The sequence below is a fragment of the Falco peregrinus genome, chromosome 6 (assembly GCF_023634155.1).
Source record: "Falco peregrinus isolate bFalPer1 chromosome 6, bFalPer1.pri, whole genome shotgun sequence".
In the NCBI taxonomy this organism is placed as follows: domain Eukaryota; kingdom Metazoa; phylum Chordata; class Aves; order Falconiformes; family Falconidae; genus Falco; species Falco peregrinus.
Window position 1 is genome coordinate 93,498,095 of NC_073726.1, and position 23,407 is coordinate 93,521,501.

The 23,407-nt window shown below is 43.1% G+C and overlaps 1 protein-coding gene across 5 annotated transcripts in view; it reads right to left on the reverse strand.

Moving 5' to 3' along the window:
* The window catches only part of LOC101916413 (ephrin type-B receptor 5), a 94,104-nt gene that overhangs the window by 24,079 nt on the left and 46,618 nt on the right, over positions 1 to 23,407 (reverse strand). For 4 of the 5 annotated variants that reach the window (XM_055808065.1, XM_055808064.1, XM_055808063.1 and 1 more), the window contains exons 4-6: positions 21,742 to 22,438; positions 11,407 to 11,562; positions 8,934 to 9,272 (exon numbers count right to left, since the gene is read on the reverse strand). In XM_055808065.1, the coding sequence (XP_055664040.1) occupies positions 8,934 to 9,272; positions 11,407 to 11,562; positions 21,742 to 22,438 (1,192 nt within the window). The remainder of the gene's footprint in view (positions 1 to 8,933; positions 9,273 to 11,406; positions 11,563 to 21,741; positions 22,439 to 23,407) is intronic. The other variant, XM_055808066.1, reaches the window with a different exon arrangement.

Genomic DNA, 23,407 nt, shown 5'->3' on the forward strand with positions numbered 1-23,407 from the left:
AAGTGTACACATGTGGAAGCTTCACATATAGTTTTTCTGTCTGCTCTTAAGTAGCTTGCTAAGTTTCTGTCATTTGGTAAACAGGCGGCCAGCCTGGTACACTACCCAGATAGAGATGTTAACTCTCTTGATTCCATTATGATATCAAGTGTTTATAGTCTGTGTCAGATATTAATTACTGTGGGAAAATGTCAACTTCCCTTATGTAGAAAGCAAGGATCTGGACATCAAACATAAAAGATGGCTTTGGAAGCACGAACATAAAACAGAAAGCAAGCAAGAACTTGTGTCTACCAATTTTAGAAATCTTTTGATTGGCTATTCTAAAAGTTTGAAGTTCAGTTCCAGGCTTTGAGAGTTGTGTAACTTCCCTTACTTCACACTAACCTGAAACTCATTAAATCAGTAGGAAGGAAACAAAATATTAGCCTGAAGATAATACAATTAATCATTTCAAACACTGTTCACGGAACTAATATTAGATTACAAGGAGAAACAATCCAAGCTACTATTTGGGGTAGTAATGCTTTTCATTTTTTTGTACTCCTTGAGGCACCATTCACATATTCTGAAGACAACAGAAGTACAAAACACCTACTTAATATATTGCAGGCCCTTTCCTGAAGTAGTTAGTTCAAAAAACAGCCTCAGAACAGGAATAAAGATGTATGGTTGTTAAAGGCACTTGCATGTGAAGCTTTCTGGAGAATGAAAACTTCTACAAAAGACATCCATGAATTTGTATGTACACACACACATACACATGCATGTTCTCCAGGTTCGTGCAAAAGACAAAAGAATATGAGTTTCTTTCTAGGAAGAGATTTTCAAGCAAAAGTTTCAGTACAATTGGAAGAGGCTCTTTCAGCCTGCCAATTGTCTGTCCACAAAAGTCTTCTCAAGTTTTGCTTCCTCTTTGCAAGCAAAATGTCATGTTGCCAAGAAACCTTCAGGTACGCAGCAAGGGAACCCTCATTTTCCTAATGCAAGTGATGTCTTCAGCAACATTTAAATTTTCCAGGAAAAGCATGCCAATGACAAGCTGCAGCCTAACTCCACCAGTTTTACACAACAAACTTCCTTGATGCGAGGAATGAGGTAGAGACAAATGATCAAAAATTGCAGAATAGCATTTTCTTCCCTCATTAGCTGCTAAAAAGGTAAAAGTATAATTTTTAGTAACAAGATAAAATTATTCTGAAAGAATACAAATGGGCTCCAAACAGCTCAAGCAAGTGGGAACCACTTACAAGTGTAAATGAAACAAAAATGTAGGAGTATAAACAACAAAATGCTTTCATCCTTACTCCTTGTATTGCTGGTCTTTCAAAGAGGATTGCACAATCACTTCACCTGCTAATGACAAAGTTGCCGCAAGGATGGAAGACAGCAGTAAATAACCAGTACCATAGGTAGCATTTAAGAGTTACAAATGAGTAACACTGTATTCAAATGATAATGGGAGGAGAATGGGGTAACTGATCAGTTAACCTTCCATCAAGACAGATTCCGCTACATTTTAACGTTGCAATAAGTTCAAATTCCTTCTGCTAGGACATAAAACATACACAGCGAGAGGTGCAAACCTAAATACAGAGCTTTCCTGCCAGGGAAGAGCTGCTTCCTTCCCGTTTTGAATGAAGATTTTGCAGAATGGATGGAGTTAGATTTCCCCTCCATTCCTGCCCTCCCACCTCTTTGCATTCCTCTCCTTCCCACCACCATCAGTTATTCTTCCCACTTTTCTCATTTCTTTCCAATCCACAATTTTCCCCCTACCTGGAAAGAATACTCAAATAGCCACATTTGACCTGCATCATAGTCAAAACGTACCCATTCTGATGGTAATATGTGCTATCCATTTTCAGCTACCCATCAACAGGTTATCTTTTGCCTCTGGTGCAAAGACCTGGGCTGGCACTGAGCACAGTATGTGTAAGCACAGCAAAATCTGCACCAGAGCAATGATGATAAAAGGTGCTCTTACTCAGACGGGCAGCATGCAGATAGTGGAATTACAGGTATTGGGAAACTTAAGAAGCAAAAAAAATATCACTGGAGCAGCTTTACCCAGAGTTACGGTGTGCGTATCTCTTGACCATGCACCACAGTAGTCTAGAATGTCCCTATTGCCCAGGTAGTTCCATCACTGAGGATAAGACAGGAGGGATGTTCAGAATAATGCAGTCGGCTCATTAAAAATAGCTATTTCAGTGATACATACCTAATAAGCAGATACTACTTAAGGCAAAAGCCTAAACCAGTACAAATGTTCAGTAATAAAAATAACTACAAATCAATGCAAGACAAGTTGTCTTTAACCTACCTCTCTATGTCAGAGTTCAGATTTTGATAAATGTATTTGCCCCTTTTTTAAGGACAAAACATATGAAACACTGGCCACGGAGCTGTCCCACCACTTCAAGTAAAAAGAGATATATAGATTTCACCTTTGAAAAATTTCTGACTAAGGTGATGTGAAATGTGAATGTATTTGTGGGTGGAGTAAGTATGTATTTCCTGTCAGAAACATGAGACAAAGTTACTCTCCCAGTGTTAATATATTAGGAAATACAAAGTTCAAGGTTGTATGTCTTAAGACAACACTCAAACTACCATACCTCTGCTGCCACAGAAGTGCTAGATGAGTATTTTAGTTTGTATGCATCATGACTATTAAAAATGTTTATAAAAGAGCACTGCTTTTAAAGCTTGTTGCATTTATACAAGTGTCCAGTTCTATATTGACTTGTCACTTTCATTAGTTTTGCTCTTTTCACATGGAGTTTATAAATGGAGACATGCTAGGCCTCTATCTAATGACAGCTGAAAGAACAGGGTGCACTTCAATCTAATCTGGGCAGTTGGACTAGAGAATCATTGTAGGACCCTTCCAACTGAATTGTTCTATTCTATTCTATTCCATTCCATTCCATTCCATCCCATCCCATTTCAAATGCACTGAGAGCAAACAACATGTTGTGAGATTAGACCCCTAAGGAAAACTGAAAAAGGACTGCTTTTTGTATACTATTTATAAAATAGCAGAAGTATGGAAAATTCTTGCACATATAAAACATAACTAAAGCTGTAAAGCAGTCCAAACATCAGTTAAATACGGCTCCCAGATCCTATTTTTGTGGGCTGTCAGTTGCAACTCTTCTACCTAGCAGGACAAACATACCCGGGTATCCACACTGAGGTGGATTTAAAGATATTTTGAGTACCTCAAAAATGATACATTGTCTCAGTTGCTAATGTTTGAAAAGTTTCTGCTGTTTTCTGGTAAAGCTGATGTCCTTGTCTGTGTTACCAGCCCAGACCAGCAACATAACGTCTGCAAGCCTAACAATCCCAAATCAATAGTAGGTAAGAAAGGAATGTGAAGGAGGTGCAGACTACTGTGTGGCAATCCACACACACAGCGCACAGCCAAGTGCCATTCTCAGAAGACCATGAACGTCCCTAGTATGTGACATTCAGTCCCAATCCCATGCAGATACCCATGACAGACAGCTGAATCCCATCCCCAGTCAAGACAATATGTGGAACCAATTCAGCCCACTCTACAGCAAAGACCCAAGGAGCCATTCAGTTGCCCATAAATTTGAGAGGCCCCTGGTATTGATTCTCTCTGTCATCCAGATGGCATTCCAGTAGCTGCTGGGTCTTCTACTGTTCCTGTCATATCTGCTAGCCCCGAGTAGGCAGATGTCTTGGCCACACCAGGGTGTCTCCGATGGCCTTAGATGCTTACAAGTGAAAAACTGAATGGAGCCGAGAGCTGACGGCTGGAAATAGCCTCATGTTTGGAGGCACTGATCCTCAGTGGGGACTTCAGCCACCCTAACACCTACTGGAGGAGCAACACAGCAGGGCATAAGCAATCCAGGAAGTTCCTGGAAAGCATCAGTGACTTCCTGACCCAAGCAATAAAGGAGGCAATGAGGGCAGATGCCCTGCTGGACCTCATTCTCACAACCAAGGAAGAGCTCATTGGTGACATGAAGGTTGAAGGCAGCCTTGGCTGCCATGACCATGAGATGGTGGAGTTTAAGATCCTGAGAGGAGCGAGCAGAGCAAAAAGCAAGTTCACAACACTGGACTTCAGAGAGATGTGACCCCTTTAGGGATCTGCTTGGAGGAATCCCATGGGATAAGGCTCTATATGGAAAAGTGGCTCCAAAAGAGCTAGCTTGTGCAAGGACTACCTGCTTCAGGTGCAAAAGCGGTCCATACCAACAATCAGGGATTCAGGCAAAAAATGCCAATAGGCCTGTGTGTTTGAACAAGGGGCTCCCAGCTAAACTTGCATATAAAAAGGAAGTATGCAGAAGGCAGAAGCAGGATCAGGCCACCTGGGAGGAACACAGAGGTGCTGTTCAAGCATGCAGGGACATGGTTAGAAAAGTCAACGCCTACCTGGAATCACACCTGGCAAGGGATGTCAAAAGCAAGAGCTTCTCTAAGTACCTAAGTGGCTACAGGAAGACTACAGAAAATGTGGGCCCACTGCTGGGTGGCACAGGGGGCCTGGTGACACAGGACATGGAAAAGGCTGAGGTACTGAATCTCGTCTTCACAACGCAACCCTCTGTACTAGCAACACCAGCCTTTAGGAACTCCAGGTCCCAGAGACAGACAGCAAGCCTGGAGCAAGGAAGATCTTCCTGGTGGAAGATCAGGTGAGAGAATGTTTAGGCAAACCAGACCTAGATAATTCCATGGGCCCTGATGGGATGCACCCATCACGGAGCTGGCTGATGTCATTTTAAGGCCATTCTTGATAATCTTCGAATGATCATGGTGACCATGAGAGGTGCCTGAGGACTAGAGGAAAGCAAATGTCACTTCTATCTTCAGGAAGGGCAAGAAGGAGGACCCAGGGAATTCTTCCTTCAATTTTTCCCTTAGTGACAACAGATGTCACTGAGGGAAAAATTAAATCTTAAGAGCGTTTTCATTTTTCCTATGTAAGAAAAAACAAATACAGTTAAATTCTTAAGGACCTTTGACGAGTGCTTAGGGTTAGCAGTTAGATCATAAATAAGCAAACAGCTTGTTACTTTGAAAACTGATGTAGTTCATTCAGAGGACAATGAACAGAGAGCTCACACTCCACTTGCTTTACCTGCTGGTTTTAGCCTGGCAAAACACGGTCCTAAGTAGTTTTTGGCAGCTCTCTTTTTATTCCTTTCCTGTTTTGATCAAGAAAATGCCTTGCCTGTGTCCTTGGTCTTGCCTACTAAGCCTACTGGACTCCATCTCTCTCTGGAAAAAAAACATCTTCAAGCAACTCATCCACTTTCCTTCATAATCCCGTAATCATATTTGGCATTTGGTTCCTTTTTTCTTCTCACACCATTTCACCTGAAAATCTTCTGTCAGGTCCTCCTAAATTTCCTGGCACTACCCATAACTGTCCTTGTCCCCATTCAGCCTCTTACACAAGCCTTCAGATTTCATTTCTGCAGTTCTATAGATTTCTGGTATTACCAGGTCTCACCGCTCTGAATCCAACTGATGCAGAAGGCTGCTACATATCTTTTCACAGGTACAAGGCAACCTGGTCACATAACCTTTATCCTCACATATCTCCATTAGCTCTCATTATGTATGGATTCAGTTAAAAACAAATCTACTCACTTTTAACAGTCTACGTGGATTTCCTCCAACATCTGAGTCTCTGCTGTCTTTATTTCTTCTAGGTATGTAACAACTGCCTGAATGAATAAGTTCAGTAGCATGTCTCTGGCAACAGACATTACTACATGCTTCAGTGGAAGGTGTAGGAAAAAAAGATGGAGAGGTAGTTACAGCTGTGCACAGAGAGTCTTTTCAGAATCCTTTAAATGAAAACCTGACTTCAGTCCTGAGACGTGAAAATAGTATTTGTTTACCCTGATAAGTACACTTAAAGATATTAAAATAGTGTTTAAATTTTTAGTCAGTTTAATTATATATATATATTTTTTTAATAATACAGTTGGATTTTAAGTTCTTTGCTTTCTTTGGTCAAGTTCCCTTCTGTGAAGTGTAACCCCACTACAATGACATAATAGCCTTTCCTCACGCAGCTGATGCTATCTGGAATTGCCTCCCGACATCTTTCTGTGTATCTTGACACTTCTTTAGGTAATCACCCTCAGCACTTCAGACCTGATCTGGAAGTAATTCCCTTCTCTCTTGCCTCATCTTTGGACAGATTTTCCTTCTGGCAACTTGCATATTGTATTTGCATGTCATACTATTACTATCCAGAAAGGTTTTGTTATTACTGTCCACACAGGTTTCAGATGCTTTTTGCTATAGAAGGTTAATAAGTCTTACTACATTAAAGGATATTTTCCAGTGCCAGCCCTTCTTATTCTGTCTTCAGACACAAAGTCAGCAAACCGTAGGAACACCATCATCAGGCTACCACAGGGAAACGTGGCTGTGTGACCAAAGGATCCTATCATACTTTGAAGCCAGGGCTAGCAGACTGTTAGGAGTAAGGAAACTCAGATGAACAGTGGGAAAGTGAATAGGAGCACAGGAAAAAGAAAGAGAAAACAGCAGAAATGTTCCAGCACAGAATATTGCCTACGGTACCTCTAACAAAGGGGCAGACAGTGGGGAGAAGGATTATTTGGATCGGCAACTGGAAGAAGTGAGAAAACTCTGACTGATGTATGAGTAAGCTGAATATTCAGAAACTGCCACAGCTGGAACATCTTTCTTTGGTCACCTTTAATTCAATGGAGAGAATTTATTTTTTTTGGCTACAGCCATTTATCATGAAAGCTTGTCTTTCTCCCGTTTGCTTTTTTTATACCCTTCATGCTTTCCTGTCCCTTCTTTGTCTCTTTCAGAACATAAGCTCCTGAAATGTCCATCTCTGCTTGTATAATAATAATAATAATAATAATAATAATAATTGGTTTAACACCACCAACAACAACAACAATAAGCCATGCTAAAGCGAAAACCTGCTGAAGGGATTGAAGGGAGGGGGTATGTATGAGACGGGCCATGTGACAGGGGAAGCAGGGCCTTGTTAGTATGAGCTGTCACTACAAATCGAGGGCAGCTCATCTCAAGCTCACTTACAATGATCTCGAGGAAGAGCAAGGGAAAAAAACACAAACCGAACACAAAAAGAAGCCACTCAGCACACATTGCTGTTTAAGAAAGTTGGTCTCCCTGAAACCGCTTCAGTGCACAGGAGAGACACCTTAGAGAGAGACCCAACATACCCAACGCACCCAACAGAGACACCCAGAGACATCCGGAGGAACAGGAGAGGGCAGAACAGTCAAAATGAAGCAAAAGAAGAGGGTAGATTTGGTGATTCCAGGCAGGCAAAGGAAGTAGCTACTCAACTAAATTACCTCAAATATAGATGAAGGCTGAGATGAGAAGCACGAAGGAGATTTCTTTGGGATGTTAATAGAACACCTACCTGTCTCCAGCAGAAGCCAAAGAAGCTGCCTGGAACTACTACACAAATTACCCAGCTATATGATTGACTGTAAACAAAAACTAATCACCATTTGCAGCCAGTCTCTTAGACGGGAGGGTTACCCTGCATGGGCTCTGCTACTTGGTGCCTGTCAGGTAACATTTCAAAGGGAAGGAACCGACATCAAACCCCTGGCACCTGTTAACAGTAGGAAATTACTTGCGGTGTACATGCCATGGGTGTTCTCCCATTTCTCTCCATATATATATAAGCCTTCTGTATGCTATTCCCGAGTCTGACCTACTCTTCAACACTTTAATGTCTCCCCTTCCTTTGACAGCCCACACAAGCCACTAGTATTTTAGTTTAGTCATCCCTGCAGTTTAGATCCTAGTTACAAGGATCATGACACCTTTGATATAACTGCACAACACATTTTAATATTTCTACCATGTAAAAGGCAAAAAAAAATTAACATATTTTGTTTCCTATTGACAGGAGAATGATATTTCAAAAGCATTTGTCAGAACAGGGAGGCTAAAAAGGCAAGAACAAGGTAGAAGAAAATATATAGCATGCAGAAGAACCAAGAGCAATTTCAGTAAAATAGGAATAGTGATCCCCTTCTGGATTCTTTTTCAGAATTCCATTTAACACCTCTCCAGGAATCATAAAAAACGTGGTTTTCATACCCTTTTATGACCCACAGGACTGCACAGCACTAATACATGCCATCCCAGGGTCATGAATAATTAGGTGATGAGTAAATATTGTTTTGTACATTCCCTCTTGTCATACAGCACCTATCTGTATCTTTAACTGCATCTTCATTTTTAGGCAGTGCCTATCTGTCTCTGTTTTCCACTTCCTTACTTCGATATGCAATAGGGCAAAGGCGGATAGATTTGATGAAATACTAAATACCACTTGCTGCAATGCACTAGAGTATGAACTGAAATGAGAAGAATGAAAGGTGGTGTGTGAGAACAAGAAAGGATGGAAAAACAGAGTGTCTCAAAACAGAGACACAAAAAAAAGGTGAAGGTGTGACAAATGCTAGAAGGACTGGCTGAAGTATAAGAAGATGAAATGGAGTAGGAGGTAGAGAAGGTGAAGAGGAATTGAAGAAATGCTCTCTAAAAGCTGCTGTGGCAAGCTGATGCTCACAAAATCCCCGTCAAGATCCAAGTGTCCCCTGCCTCATACAATGAAGCAACATACTTTGACCCACAAAACTGCATCCCCCACTGCTGTCTTCTCCAGGGCAGCTTCTGTCCCAACAACTCTTCTCCATATGCAACCACACTAGCTGCTAACTCAGTTTTTCTGCCAAGAGAAAGCAGGAACAAGGAGGGCAGAAGTGAAACCATGGAACTAGCAGGGCAAAATGAAAAAGGGCACAACACACAAGAAGACAAAGCTCCAGGACTAAAAAGATAAAAGCAAATCAAATGAGACACTGAAGTGGAAATTTTGGGGGTCTTCTCACCTGACTGGCTGGTGCTAACGTTGATGGTGGCATAGTGGGGTGCTTCTGAACTCAACTCTGTCACCAAGTTGACAGCTTGGATCTCAAAGGTGTACTGCACACGGGCCAAGAGGTTGGAGACTTGCACACGACTCTCTGTCAGGCCCACCTGGCGTGGCTCGAACTGCACGCTGTCCCCACAGCGCACGCAGGGCCCCGAGGACCCGGCCGGGCACACCTTGCAGACAACGTTGAAGAAAACGTCCTTGCGGCCACCCAGGTCCCTGGGGAGGCGCCAGGTCAGGAGCACGGTGGAGCCCACGATTTCATAGCTAAGGTCGCGAGGAGCAGAGGGGATGCCTACGGGACAGAACAGAAGATCAAAATCCCCATGAAAGAAGGATGGGGGGATTGGGGGTGGGGGTGGGAGAGGTGAAGACAAAACAGGGAAGAGAACAGAACAAGTCGCTTTTTCTTCTCACTCTTCTCTAGTTGTCCCTCTGAACAAGGCTCAGGAAGACATAGTCCAGACACAAAGGAGCAAACGTACTATCGCATCTTAGAGAAACAATATTAACAGAAAGGGTCTTTGCTTCAAGGCTGTGACTTTTACTTTTCCCTAAAAGAATAGCCAAGAATACCCTAAAAGAAATTCCAAGGCTTTGAAATTTAAAATTTTGCATGACCTTAGTAAAGATTTGCCTCTACTGAGACCTCTAATTCTCTCCTTTGGCACCAAGTACCTCCGAACTCTCTCAGCCTTCAGCTAGCCTGTTCCACCTATTGCGGGAACTGAAGGCCAGTTTCCCTAATTCCTGCTGCCCTTCAGATTCCTGAATGGCATTGGCAGCAAACTCTGACCGCTGAAAACCTGCCCATCCTGTGCATCCAACACTTCCCCTGCTAGCACAGGGACAGCGAAGAGGAGGCGGCAAGCACAGAGGGTGAGCAGATGGCAGGCGGGTGAGAACGAGGCAAGCACTGGAGCTGGGAAGTGAAAAGCTGAGGCAGGTAAAAATAAGCAGCAGCGTCGCTCTGCTAAGCCCAGGCACAGACACAGACACAAACTGGGCAAGCCTGGAAGGGCAGGGACAGAGGCCAAGCTCAGTGGCAGGGAGGGGGGGCAAGGGGAACATGATTTAAAGAACATTTCCCTCAGAAGGCTGTAACGGGATCCAAGAATCCTCATTCTCACCATTACTCTACGGTCCAGAAATAGCGATGAAAACTATGGGCAAAGCTAACGCTGATCAATAAAAAGGATGACACCCTCTGTTCGTGCTGGCAGACTGGGTCTCTGTGGGGATCGCTCCAGCTGCAATCTCGTGCATTGCTGGAGCATCTGAGTGTTCCAATAGCTGTATTTCCCTGGGGACTCACATCTCCAGTGTTGTTAAAAAAAATAATTATGCTGGAAATCTGCACACAGGAGACTTTAAAAAACATATTACTGGCAAGATGAAGTATTTGTACATCGGGAAATGTCAGAATTAAATTTTCTTTTGTGATTTTAACTGGGCCACTCAGCATTTGCATTGCAGTACAGTATTTAATTGCATGATTACACACAAGATTTTCTTGAGGATTCTCATCACAGTCAGTGCAAAGGATTGACAACTTCTCAGGAAAAATAATCCCTGCGAAACGAAAATTGCTTGATGGATTCTTTGCAGTATAGTAAGCAAGGGATTACAGAAAAAAATGACAATCGCATTTCCTAATTTCTGAGTGTTTAACTTCAGAGCCATAGAGTTTGCAAGATGCTTTAGGAACTTAGTTTTTTCCCCTTTCACTTCCATGAAGTTCAAAGGTAAAGTTTGATATATTATTCAAACTGTATTTTTGAGTGTTAATCACCAACTTTATGTCATCTTCTACACCTAATAATTCTTACCTGACCAATTAATATGCATAATCAATGACTGTGAAAAGTCATAACTGATGAGAACCACAGAAAAGTCCATGAAAAATTAATTATTTTCCCATAAATAAAATAAGCAGAATTCAAATTTTGTGTAGTAAATATATCTTCACACTTTCAGTTATAAAGGGAAGAAAATAATGGTTATCTCCTTCAATGAACAATGTTTACCCCGTGTATGAAATGAGTTTAGCATATCATGAGAAATTAGTATATTATTTTCTCATTAGGAGTTGTAGCTTATGCGTACTTGCAATGGACTAATTTAAGGTTGCATGAGTCATCTAAAATTTGACATTTTTTCACTTCTGAGCATCTAGTATTGCAACACTGCAGTATTCTCAAAACACAGCTTCACCACCGCACCAACATTGTAAAAGGCACGTGGGAACATTCCTGCCTTTCCATCTGCCTTCAGTGACCAGTTACACTGCACAGTCAGCTGGTGGAGCAGAAAGGCAAGTGTTGGGTTATTTCACAGGTCATGAGAAGCAGTGAATTGCAACTCCCTTGAATCATTCAGGCACATTCTCTCCCATTAACTTTCTTTCAAACAATCATCCAAATACTTACCAGTGCAAGGAGCATCAGAATTGTCCGAGGCAGATCGGTAGTAGCGGTTCTGACACACACACTCACGGGAACCTGGCAGCAGAGTGTGGCTGTGCGGAGGGCACGGATGGCAGGGGTCATCTCCCACAGATATTTTAAAGAAACCAAGGGGACAGGCTAAGAGGAGGAAAATGAGAGAGGCAAAAGCAGGTAACTCATTAATTCAGATTCCAGAAACAACACAAGCTTATTTACATTTAACTCATGCTGCTATGGTAGGGAGAAGTTATTACATGGAGTAGCTACTCCAGGTCTTGTTGCTTTACGGAGCATGCATTATGAAAGCTGCAATTCCAAAACAGCTTATTTTATTCTATACAGTAGCTTATTAAATTGATTGACTGGCAGATGAAAGAGAATCAGTCCAGAGACAGCTTTGGCCATCTGAAATAATTGTCTTCGCATTACTCACTCAAAGAGCTTCAGCACTGGAGAAGGCAAAGAGCCTCGGCATGTGACCTGTCTGGAAACTGCCCTAACAGTTACAGGTATTACCCATACCTCTTTCCCCGCATCCAACACAGCCACAAAAATGGATTTTTTATGCTGCCTTCCACGGTTTCATTGCTTAAAGTAATATAAGCTACCAACGGCTGATTTTGTATCTAAATTCAGAGCAAGCACTAAGACTGGCAGTCCTATTGTTTTTCTGTAGGTCTGGAAACTTCCCAATAATGGATAAAAGCCTCTTAATTTAGTCAAATTTAATCTGCAAACACATAGGAACATGTCTACACAAAAACCTGAAACAAGAATGGAAATCCATCCTGCAGGGAAGGAAAATGAAGAAATAATAGCTTATTAACAGGATGGGAGTATGGCACATTCTAGGTTTAGCAAGGTTTCTATACTGTATTACCTAACAGAAGGTGCTTGGATCTTACCTTGGAAGTACCAGGATAAAGCTTTCATAATTTTAATCTAAGTTTTACGCAAGTTTTCTAAAGCTGATTTTCTACAGAAATAGAAATATAGAAATAGAGACACAGCACTTGCAGATTCTACAGACTGAACAAGCTCAGGTGAAAGTTCATTTGTGGACTGGCATTTGGTTAGCTAACTTCATGATAAAGAGCATTTACAGGGAATGGGAAACTTTAAGATAGACCCCAGATGAACTTTTGATGTCAAAAGACCCAAGGGACACACTCAGGAGAACTGACCTACGGATTACCATAAGCAGAACATTCCAAAAAAGTATGGATAGTAAAAGTATATAAAAAAAATGGAAAACCTGTAAGAGAAGAATATTGCATACAGGTGTTAATGTGAAATTAGGGTACCTAACGAATGTTTCAAAATGGAACACCACACCAGAAGCTGCAGAATTAGCCCATCTGGTTATTACTTACTGTACTTGCAGGCTTCTGCCTCCAATAACAATTATTTGGAAATGTTTCTAACTAGGTGCTGGGTGGCCATTGATGCATCTTTTTAACAAAGGAAAACAACTTCAGAAAAACAGAGTAGCTTGCTCATCTAATCTTCTTCTCACATGTGTTCAATTCACTTTGCTTTGGGTTTTCAAAGCCCACTGTGGAATTTTTGATGTATACTGTGGAACCACAGGTATGCGAGCCTTAACAAAGCTGAAAAGGGAAAAGGTTACAGTCGCGGTCCAGAACATAACAGCCAATAACATCTGTGGAGCCCCATCAGCTTTACGCCTGCTACATCACTTCAGCCTTTCTCTCAGAAGTCTTCCTGACTGCAAAGGAACCTCCACACGCCCTGCAATAAGCGTGATAAGCCCTGGAACAGGTCAGACCATACAAGGGACTTCAACAACTCTGAACGACAGCTGTTAAGAAAGGAGATCACTGCTTCTTTCCAGCACTCAGAAAACGACAACAGTGTGTGATGCATTGCCATAAGGAAGGGGGAAGAAGAGATTGTGATTTTGCATAGGATGGACAATGGTAAAAAAAGAGCAACTGTCTTTCCCTTCAGGCCTTTATTCAGCAGAAAATCAATTTATTGTTATATGGAAAAATCAGTCCCTATGTTCCTGGGGATGAAAAAGTAACTAAGATTTTGTCCACTTTATGAATTACACCCCTTTCATTCAGTTTAAGGCTCTGATAACAGCCATAGATGTAGAATATAATTTTCACATCTGTTGGCAAGTGCACCTGTACTGAAACTACGAGTATTATGAATGGGCAGTTCTCATCCAGCACACTACATAGTCACTCAACCAAAATTAACCACTTTCAGAGAACTTCCTTTATTTATTTCAAATTTGAGAATGCTGACTGAATGTGAATGTCTTTATTTTCTTACAAGTCCTGCTTTTTCTTGCATCAAACCCTTTATCAAGCTTTTGTCAAGGCTTAGAACTAATGGTACATCCATTCCACTTGTCAGGGTAGACCCCGAAGAATGATTCTTTTTCTTCATTCAGTACTAGAGCCTGACATCAAGTGGGACAATGACCTTGCTGCTAGTCACAATAGTGAAAATGAGCAGACAAGGATATCGCATGCAGTCTATGTGATGCTAAAAGGAAATCTGGAGAAGATATAGACTTTACCCCTGCAGTGCAAAAAAGTATTTACCCCACAAGGGTAGTGCTAAGAGAATTCAGGTAGATTAATCTCTACTCCAACTGCAAATCATATGGAAAGCCAGACAAAGCTGTGAATGAAGAAGGATTTGTCTGGTGTTTAGTAAATAAATTTTATTTTAAAATAAATATGGTTGTGTTAAAAATAAACATTTATTTTTACATGGTCCTTTGAAGTCTATCAGCAACTTGCAGTTGAGCCTGGGAATGCAGGGATGAGATCTGCAGGGATGGCACACTGTTGATGAGTTAGACAAAGGTATTAAGCAAAAGCACAATGTTGTAGGTTTTATGTAATGGAATGAATGTGCCAGAAGCACTATGACCTCAGTAAAGAAAACCAGTTTATATAAGGTAGGGCAAGCCTATTGCTTAAAAGGCCATGCAAGATCTCATTAATGCTATAGATAGTCAGTCACATCATAGCATAGTGGTCACACAAGTGACCAGATGCATTCAACAGGTGCTCATAAAAACCAACCGACTGATCGACCGACCGATCGACCAACGCAGCAGGAATACAAATCTCAGTGTAGGGACATGGTGTCTGCCAGTGGATAACAATGTTATCTACTCATACTAGAGACACAGTACAACACTATAGAGACAACACTTTGGAAAAGGTACTCTTAACAAATACTAGAGATGAAATACTTACAGCTATTCTTTCATATTTGCCTCACAAAATCTAACTACTTTGTCCATGCACTGTGCTTGCCATTATATGCCTGCACCACATGCAAAGGCAGGTTCCTGCTCTCTCCCCTCGCGCTTTGCAGTGTGCTGCACTCCTCATGCTGTCACAAAAGTTGCCTCATGTTGAGGCAGCATCTATTCTTGAATATAATCCCAGAACTGGAAAAGTCAGTGAATGAAGATTCATTTATTTTTGCTGAAGACCAATGTCAGCATGAAAACAGGTGACTTTACAGTCAATTACAGGTTTAAATAGAATGCTTCCACCAACTAAAGTAGCAGGCTGCTGAGAAAAACTTACAATACAAGCAGCAGGGAAAAAAAAAAAAACCAACAAAAAACCCATACCTAACCACATTTTAGAAGGAGCCTGGCCTGTGTCTGAATTGATTTTGTGATACAGCTGCCACCGAGAGCAAAGTAGGGCACTTAATGTAAATATATCTCCCACTCCAATGTCTCCAGGTCAAATACTCCCTTCTCCTGTATTTAGCAGGAGATTGTGAGCCACACAAGCCCATTTATAAGCACTCCACTACAGCTGAGTAAACTGGACAAATAAAATTCCACTGCACCTGTTTCATCAACAGAACAGGTTTCAGTGATATTCCTTTGTCTTCACATGATCCCTCCCTTTTGGGAAAAGAGGTGGAATTTCTGCCATTATGGCTATCACATTCCTCCTCAGTGACCCAAAGAAGATGCAAGAGGAAGTGAGCTAAAGTCTCCATTGAGATGCATCAATTTTACAAGACGATTAATGGGCAAAACCACCACCGACTGTGATCGCTTAGTTTTCTACTCAAGAAAACAACCCTAAAATGCTGTTACCACGTCACAGCGAGAAGGGAGACAAGAAGGCTCCGTGTAACAAGGGGAGGCTAGAGGAGATGTCCTCTGGAGGTCTCTTCCATGTTCAGCTATTCTGTTATTTTCCTTAAACATATGCAAAATAAAATGTGTGGATGATCCCTGTGGCCTTGGCTGCCCCACTGCCAGATCCTTCACCACATACATGACTGTGGGTGAACAGGGGACAAAGAATGGTAAAGTCCCTGACACCAGACCACATATCATTTCAGACGTTCAGAAGTGAACTGTGAATAGCATTGGCAGGTTCCTCCCTGAGGGAGGAACGTGAGGCAAATTAAAGGAGACAGAGAAAAGTGTAAAGGAAAGCAATCAGGAAGAGATTCACCTGCCCAGTTCAACTCACATGACAGAAATGGCAGGTGAAGAACTATGTAGTGGAATGAAGAGCAGCTTAGGAGGAAAGATCTCTCCACAGTGATTATTTTTGTATTGCCTAATGAAAATAAATTAATGACTACATAAACCTATAATCTCACGCTGGTATTTCCAGGAGGGCTGGCAGATACAGAGAAAGGATCATGCTTTGAAACTCTCATTCTGCCTCTGGGTATTTCTACATCCAGAAGAAAAACAGCAAATGAAATCATACAGCATATCGCAAGCAAAGCTGATTTGCAGCAATTAAACGTGATTCACATCCACCCCACCTCCTAAATGAAGACAGTTAAAAAAAAAGAAGATTAAAAAAAAAAAAAAGAAAAATAAAAAGTTTGTGACCCAAAATTCATAATTACTTATATTTTACATTTGCAGTTTTGGCCCAAAAGGCAGGACTGACTAGAGCAGACACTAAATGGCCTCCATGTAGCTGAAGAATGGCCTCCATGGGCAGCAAATGCAGCTATCTCATACCCTCTGTTTCCACCTAAACCCTGATCCCTGCCTCTGCATCCAGACAGGGAGCTGCCCACGTTGACAAGCACTTTTATCCCTTTCCAAATTTGTCTAAGATATGCTAGCTCACTGCACTCGGGACTTCAGCCCACAGATGGCAACAATAATTGTTCCCACGACACGGAGCTTTTGGTGGCACTGCCTCGGCCCAGTCACTCTATAAATAGCCTATCAAAAGTCAAGTCCAGAGGAAAGAAAAAAAATAAAAATCCTTTGGCAACCCAAATAGGCAAAAGCCACTTCCTTTTATTCAAGCAGTTGCAGTAAGCCTAGGGCTGTCTTTCCACACGCAGACAGAATCTATCTCCCATTTGTTTCCCAAGAATCTCTTTTTTCACACCATAAGAGTTTCCAGCTTTCACATACCTTGCGTTCCCTCCTCGCTGCACATCACGGTGTCACCCCACTGCCATGGCCCGGCAATCCCGGCAGATAGCTGCTGCGCTCACTGGAGGCATGGCATGCACTGGCCGAAGGGAGCCTGCCAGCACAATGAGCAGTGCACTCTGCCTCAGCGAGCACCACTGCCTCAGCACCCCCCAGGCAAAGCCCTAGCAAGAGCAGCCTCTCTCGAGGCACCTCCACCACACGCCTGCCACCCAACACCAACCCCAGCTGAGCCAGTGGCCTCGTCATGGGGCAAGCGCAACCTGGTCATTGCCAGGCACCAGTGCTTTCCAGGAAAATGCTGGTTTAGCTCCACTGTGTCACCATACCCGGTGTGAGGGCAGTGGGCTGCGGAGCTGGTGCCTCGGGGGCAGCACAAGCTGCCGTCCCCTATCACATCAAGGCTAGGCTGGGAGAAGGCAGAGCTCTGGGTAAGCAAGCGCTTTCCCTTCAGCTTGTCTGCCACTTTTCACATCTTGGCACAGCAACAGAACACTGGAGCAGTTCAGGGGGCACAGCTCACCTCAGAGCCACTGACCCATTTTTGCCCAACTCCCTGCTGCAGCTGCGCCCTGCGCCCAGCACATACCAACAGAGCGGCAGGGGCAGCGCCTGACACGCATCCCGCGCCAGAACCCGCAAAGAAGCATGCGGGAATCCTGCAGGGAGGCAGGGAAGGGGCTGAAGAACATGAAAACAGGGAGGCGGTGGCCCAAGAACCAAAGACATTAAGGGAGATAAAGAGGCACTGAAAAGCTCACTTGGGCAGTAAGGGCACAGAGGAAATATTCCCAGAGAGAAAAAAAAAAAAATACAGCAAGGGGAGAGGGACCAGGAAGGGCAGTTGGAAACTCCAGAAGGGCTATATGCACCCCCAGCACTGTTTTTAGGGAATATGATACAGGTGACACTGACTGTTTGCACCCAGGTATGACTTGGAACTGAGCTGGGAGACAGGAGGACGTTTGGAAGCATGTGCCTGAGACAAGGGATCTGTTCGTCATGTGGGCACTCTGCTCGCGGTGGCTGTGCCGTGGGGCAGCGGGAACCCATACTGCATGTGCAGCTTGCCCGAACTGGCACCGGAGCCAGGCCAGGAGGGGTGAAGGGGCACAGCTCAGCCCAAGGGCTATGGAAAACGGGATGTGCAGAGCTAGACGGCCTCAGGTGGGAACAACAAAGACAAAGCACAGTCAGCATGGAGCTGTAAGGAGATGACAGCTGGCATGGCCATGCCGCTGGCTTCAACCAGATAGTGGGAGGCACTGCTAGGACAAGCCCTGAACTGAATCAGCTGGAAAAAAGGATGGAGCTTGGCCGTTGCAGAGGGCAGGATGATGCCAAGGACTTAACTACTGATGATACTGTAGAAATATGATTTAGACATTACTCTTAGAATGCAAGAAAGATGGGATAGCATAATTAGCATGCAGAAGATGCACTAGAAAAAAAATATCTAAGCAACTTTTAGATAAAACACTGCCTCCCTCCCACCCCTGAAATAAACCCATGACCCGCTTATGGTGATAGGAAGCAACTTCCCACCGAGCCAGGCTGTTCGCAGTGACTGCTACTGTGTAACCTGCACCTTGTTCTCCATGCAGTGGGATCTCCCAGTGCTAGAAGCAAGGCGTGGTGACACAATAGGCCCCTATACTGACCTAGAGTTTCATAGTTTCTGCAGCTGTTTAGGTGGGGAAGAGAAAGTGGAAAACCCAAGAAACATAAGGAGTGAAGAGTATGGCTTCTGGGTTTTTTAAATAGAAAAAGAAAGCATCAAACCAACAGAGATAAAACAAATTAAGTGATAAGAATCGTTTCTTGCTGAACTGTTAATAGGACATCAGTTGAGTAAGGGATTTTTAGGTAAAAGAGGTGGAGCTGAAGCACTTACTAGCTAGTTATAGTTTGGGAGGACTGCCAGGGAATGGGCTGTGTGAAGAAAAAAGGCAAAACAAGAGAGGAAAGATTTAGGCAGCGCTCACCTTCTTCATTTGGAAGTCAGCTTAGCACTTTATCAAGGAGTCATTTCTCATCCTCTTTCTCTCCACACTGTCATTTTTGAAATATTTTTTAAAATGTCTCAGTCATGAATTCTAAGTACTATTTCCAAAAGCATCTGGTAACTTAAATCCCTTAAGGATATGTTATATCCTTATATATATCCCAATATAAATATAAATATCCCAAAAGGCTAATGATAAGCAGCTGGCAGTGAATCCCAAGAAACACATTATATTGTAAAATGGTTTGTGGAGATGGAATCTAGGAACAACAGTTTTCCGTAATGAACATGTTGATCTAAGAGAAGACTTGGGACAACAGTGAACCAGTCCAGAATTTTGGGAACCAGTAGCCTAGGATGGCCTAATCAACCAGAACTTTCCATTTCTGGCCTTCCATGTAGAAAACCACTTAGAGTTGCAGGAAACCTTGTAAGGCAAGCACCCTGTCTGTATACATCTACAGAAAGAAAAGGAGCTAAGGTCCCAGCCTTCATTTTTCCTCTGTAAACTGCTAGTCTCCTTTCTGGCTGTTCAGCATGAGAAAAAACTGAATTGGGTAAAGTCAAAAGTGAATCTCACACATAGCACATCCCACATCACCCAGAGGGCTTACCCAAGGATGTTGTTTCACTCTTCCATTTGGCTGGAGAAATTGGCCATATAGTAAGAAACAGCAGACAGTCTTATGAAACTAATGAAATCAAGTATCTTAACTCATGGTAGGGGGCAGGAAAAAACCAAAAGGGCTTTCTACCTATCTGCTGAGAATGGTTCTTGTTAGATACTTTGTTCTAGATAAAGAGGTAGTGGCTGGTCCGGGAAGGACTCCACAGGCTTACATATGAGGGAAGGCAATGCCCACACACTCCTCTACTAAAGTATAAGAAGGAAAAATGCTTCTTCTTCCTATCCTCGGTTCATTCTTCAGTCTTATTAAGAGCTCCCTGCAGGATCTTCAGCAGAAATTTGTCCTTGGGCTATTGCTTTTGTTGTGTGTTGCATACAGAACATGGTAGCAACTTTGCATCACAGTGTTCTTAGGAAGGGAGAACACACAGAGAAGTCCTGGGAAGGACTCCACCACACAGAGAAAACACCAAGCAAGGGGGACAAACTATGCAAGCTGAATGCAGCTCCATCCAGGCAGGACAGCAATACACTGTTAGCAGGAGAAGAGATCAGGAATGGTGATCAAGCCAGATAAGTTTACAAGAAACACAAAGAGAAAAAATACCTTCTAACATTAAGGTTCATTAATGGTTGTCTTTGGCTGTTCTAAGCAGCACATGGAATCTCAGGAAGTAAATGATGGGAATGGTGTTTTGTGGTTTGACAGACTGTCATTATTTCAGTTATGCCTTAAAATATTTACTATTTTCATCTGTCTCCAGCTTCTGTGATAATGGGCCTGCAAGGGCATATCAGCTTTCATTGAATGCCACAAAAAAGGGAAGATCAATTCTTTAAAAATCCCTATTTTCATTTGCCAAGCCTAATTTCCATATTTTTTAAGTGCTTAAGACTTACTGATACTAAATTACTGACTGGATTATGAATCACCTGGATTGTAAACTAGTCATGCTACTGATGCAGACAACAAGCTTTGTGCCATATAGAGCTGCTATATGTCTGTCTGGGCTTTCTGCCTCAGAAGCAGCACCGTATGAATGTAGCTACATTTCTTTCAGGATAAGAAGGATAAAAAGGCACACACATTTTAATCATTCTCAGAGCTTAAGCAAATAAAAAGCACTTACTAATTTTAATTGCTTTATAAGTCTCTAGCACAATGAACTGTATTTAAAAAAAATATTTCACACGACCCAAATCAATTCATGAAACAGGAATTTAAGGTGACATATTGACAAACATTAACTATCCATTGTATTTGCACTTGGTAGTAACCAGAATATTTGTACTCTCAATGTCCCAATCAATCTCTTATTTGAACAAATTACAACCCAACTTTAAGATTGTGTCTGCAGCCAAAACTAGGTTCCACATTACATTTATTTTTTAGAGTATTAAGTGCAGTGCAGCAACATTTGACGTTGCTGAGAGATCTTGAATAGACGCAGATTAAAGCCAAGGAAGCACCGAAAGAACGTTATATACAGAATTATATAACAAATGTAAGCAGTTTGGTCTAATGGACTGTCTTAAGCTTGAGACAGGAAGACAGTCATGACATTAGACTGAGTGGTCAGGCTTGGTCAGATTTTGGCCCAATACGATTACTGGGTGATATGTAATTTACTCTACTTTCTCCTATAAGCCTTTCACAGGCAATACCACAGGCCCCAGGGCAGAGTGCACATTAAAGGCAATGATAATACCATTATGACTGTTTCTTCTTACTGAGTCAAGTTCATAGATCTGGGCTGCACATTCCCTGTCCCATGACCAAGTTGCTGCCATTTGCTATTTTTCTTAATACTAGTTCCAGCAGCACTGGCGATAGGGCCCAAGCTAGTTAGGATGACAGAGGGTATCAGCACTGGGCTTCCTCAGCTCTGCTCCACAGTCCACCTCCCCTTCAATGCCATCACCTCTTGGTGAAGAAGTGGAGCTATGTTAGATGTGGCAAGTTACAACTCCTGCTATTATAGTGTCTGTAGCCTAACAGGCTGCCTCTGGTGGCAGGCTGAACTAAGGCCTGAGTGGAGTTTCCAACCATGTTCTTGGCACCGAGAGATGGTCACGCCAGCTCCAGCCCAGGGTGCTAAAAGCATCAGAAGAAGCTGTCAGTATGCGTTCCCTGTGAGCAACGATTTAATCTCCTCACTCTCTGCACTTCTGGCAAACGTCAAACACTTGTAATGAGAGAATCAACAAAGAAGTGGCTGCCTAAGGGGCGGGGAAAGGGTCTCTCACCTTGGCAGGCTCGTTCATCATCAGCAGGCTGGTAACCAGCTTTGCAGGTGCATCTTCCAATGGCCACCATCCACTCTCCTTCTCCATTGCAGTGTAGCCGAACACCTGAGAACCCAGTCGTGCTTGTTTCTTCAGCATTTGGCACACACATCCCTGGTGTCTCCACCAGCGAGGTCCTCTCCCCTCCAGCAAAAGTTTCAGGGAAGGAGGCAAATCCTTTTACCACAGCTGGGCACTTGTAGAAGAAGACTTGGACTGCCACCAGAGACATGCAGGCTCCCGAGTCCTGGAAGGCCAGGTAGAAGCCACGCTTGGTGAGTGGCCCAAAACTACGTACTTTAACATTCATCTTTACCACCTTCCCAGTGCTGTCTACCTGGGAAAAGCTTTCATCAGCTGCAATAGTATCCACTTTGGTCCAGGGGCCCTCATGCCACTCTGGCAGTTCCTGAGAGGCTACGTCAGCCTCTGACTGGTGGTAGTAGAGTGTGAAAGTCTCCTTGCAAGAAGAGGCCACGGTGCGCATGCTGGCACAGTCTCTCACTGAGAAACGGAGGCGGACATGGGCTCGGTGGGCTCCGCGTCGCTCTATGAAGTGAGTACGCAACCAGTTATTCTGACCTGGTTCAGCCACGTTACAGACTTCAAAGGTTCGGATCAGGCGCTTCTTGTCATCCAGGACACTTACCTCATCCCACTATAATGGATATATGGGAGAGAAGAGGAAGAAGAAATACTAAAAAAAAAAAAAATGGATTCAGCATTCAACTGCACCAAAAATACAGGACAGGCCACCTCCTTCCCCTCCTGTCTCCTTGCCATGTCTATGAGAAGACTTGAATTTGCTGATTGCATGTGTAGCTCAGCACTCTGGACATGGCAAAGTATGACCCTGCAAAGAAGAGCTGTTAAAGTGTACAGAAACTGTTGTGACAGAAAACAGTTCATGTAAACCTGTCACATGGCACTGAGAAACTTAAAATCAGAGTCATCTTTCTTCCCTCGTTTCCCCCACCTCTTATCTCCAGAGACAAGACGCACAACACAAATAAATGAGACAGAGAAAGAAAACACTGTTCTTTGGAGAAAACTTTAAAGCAGAACTCCCTTCTACCCAGCTTTATGACAGCTGGAGCTGTGCTCTGCCATCTCTGATGCACACAAGCCAACTCAGCATGGCAGGTCCAGGATCTGTTCTGTGCCAGCAGGAAGGCACGTGGGAGGGACAGGGAGGGGTGGAAGCAGCTTACTGCATGAAGCTGTAAGAGAAACCCCTTCTTACCCTCTCAGCTGTCTTTACAGAATAGGTATGAGGCCCTGGGTATGACAAACGAAGCATGTAATGAAAGAGAAGGAACCTGTGCAAGCACTCTCACCAAGGTCAGATCGACCAACTTCTCACAACAAGACCTGCATTAAGACCAGCACCGAGAAGAAAAACAGCAAGGTACGGTCACTGGTGACTCCCTCTTGTGCAAAACAGAAGCACCCATTTGCAGACTGGACTGCTTTTTCGGGGAAGTTTGCTGCCTCCCTGGGGCCTGGGTTAGGGATGTCACCACTCGATGAACAGCCTTCAGACCATTATTCACCCCTGCTCTTTCACGTGGGTCCTAATGATGTTGCAACAAAAAGTCTAAAGTTGATCAAAACAGATTTCAGGCCC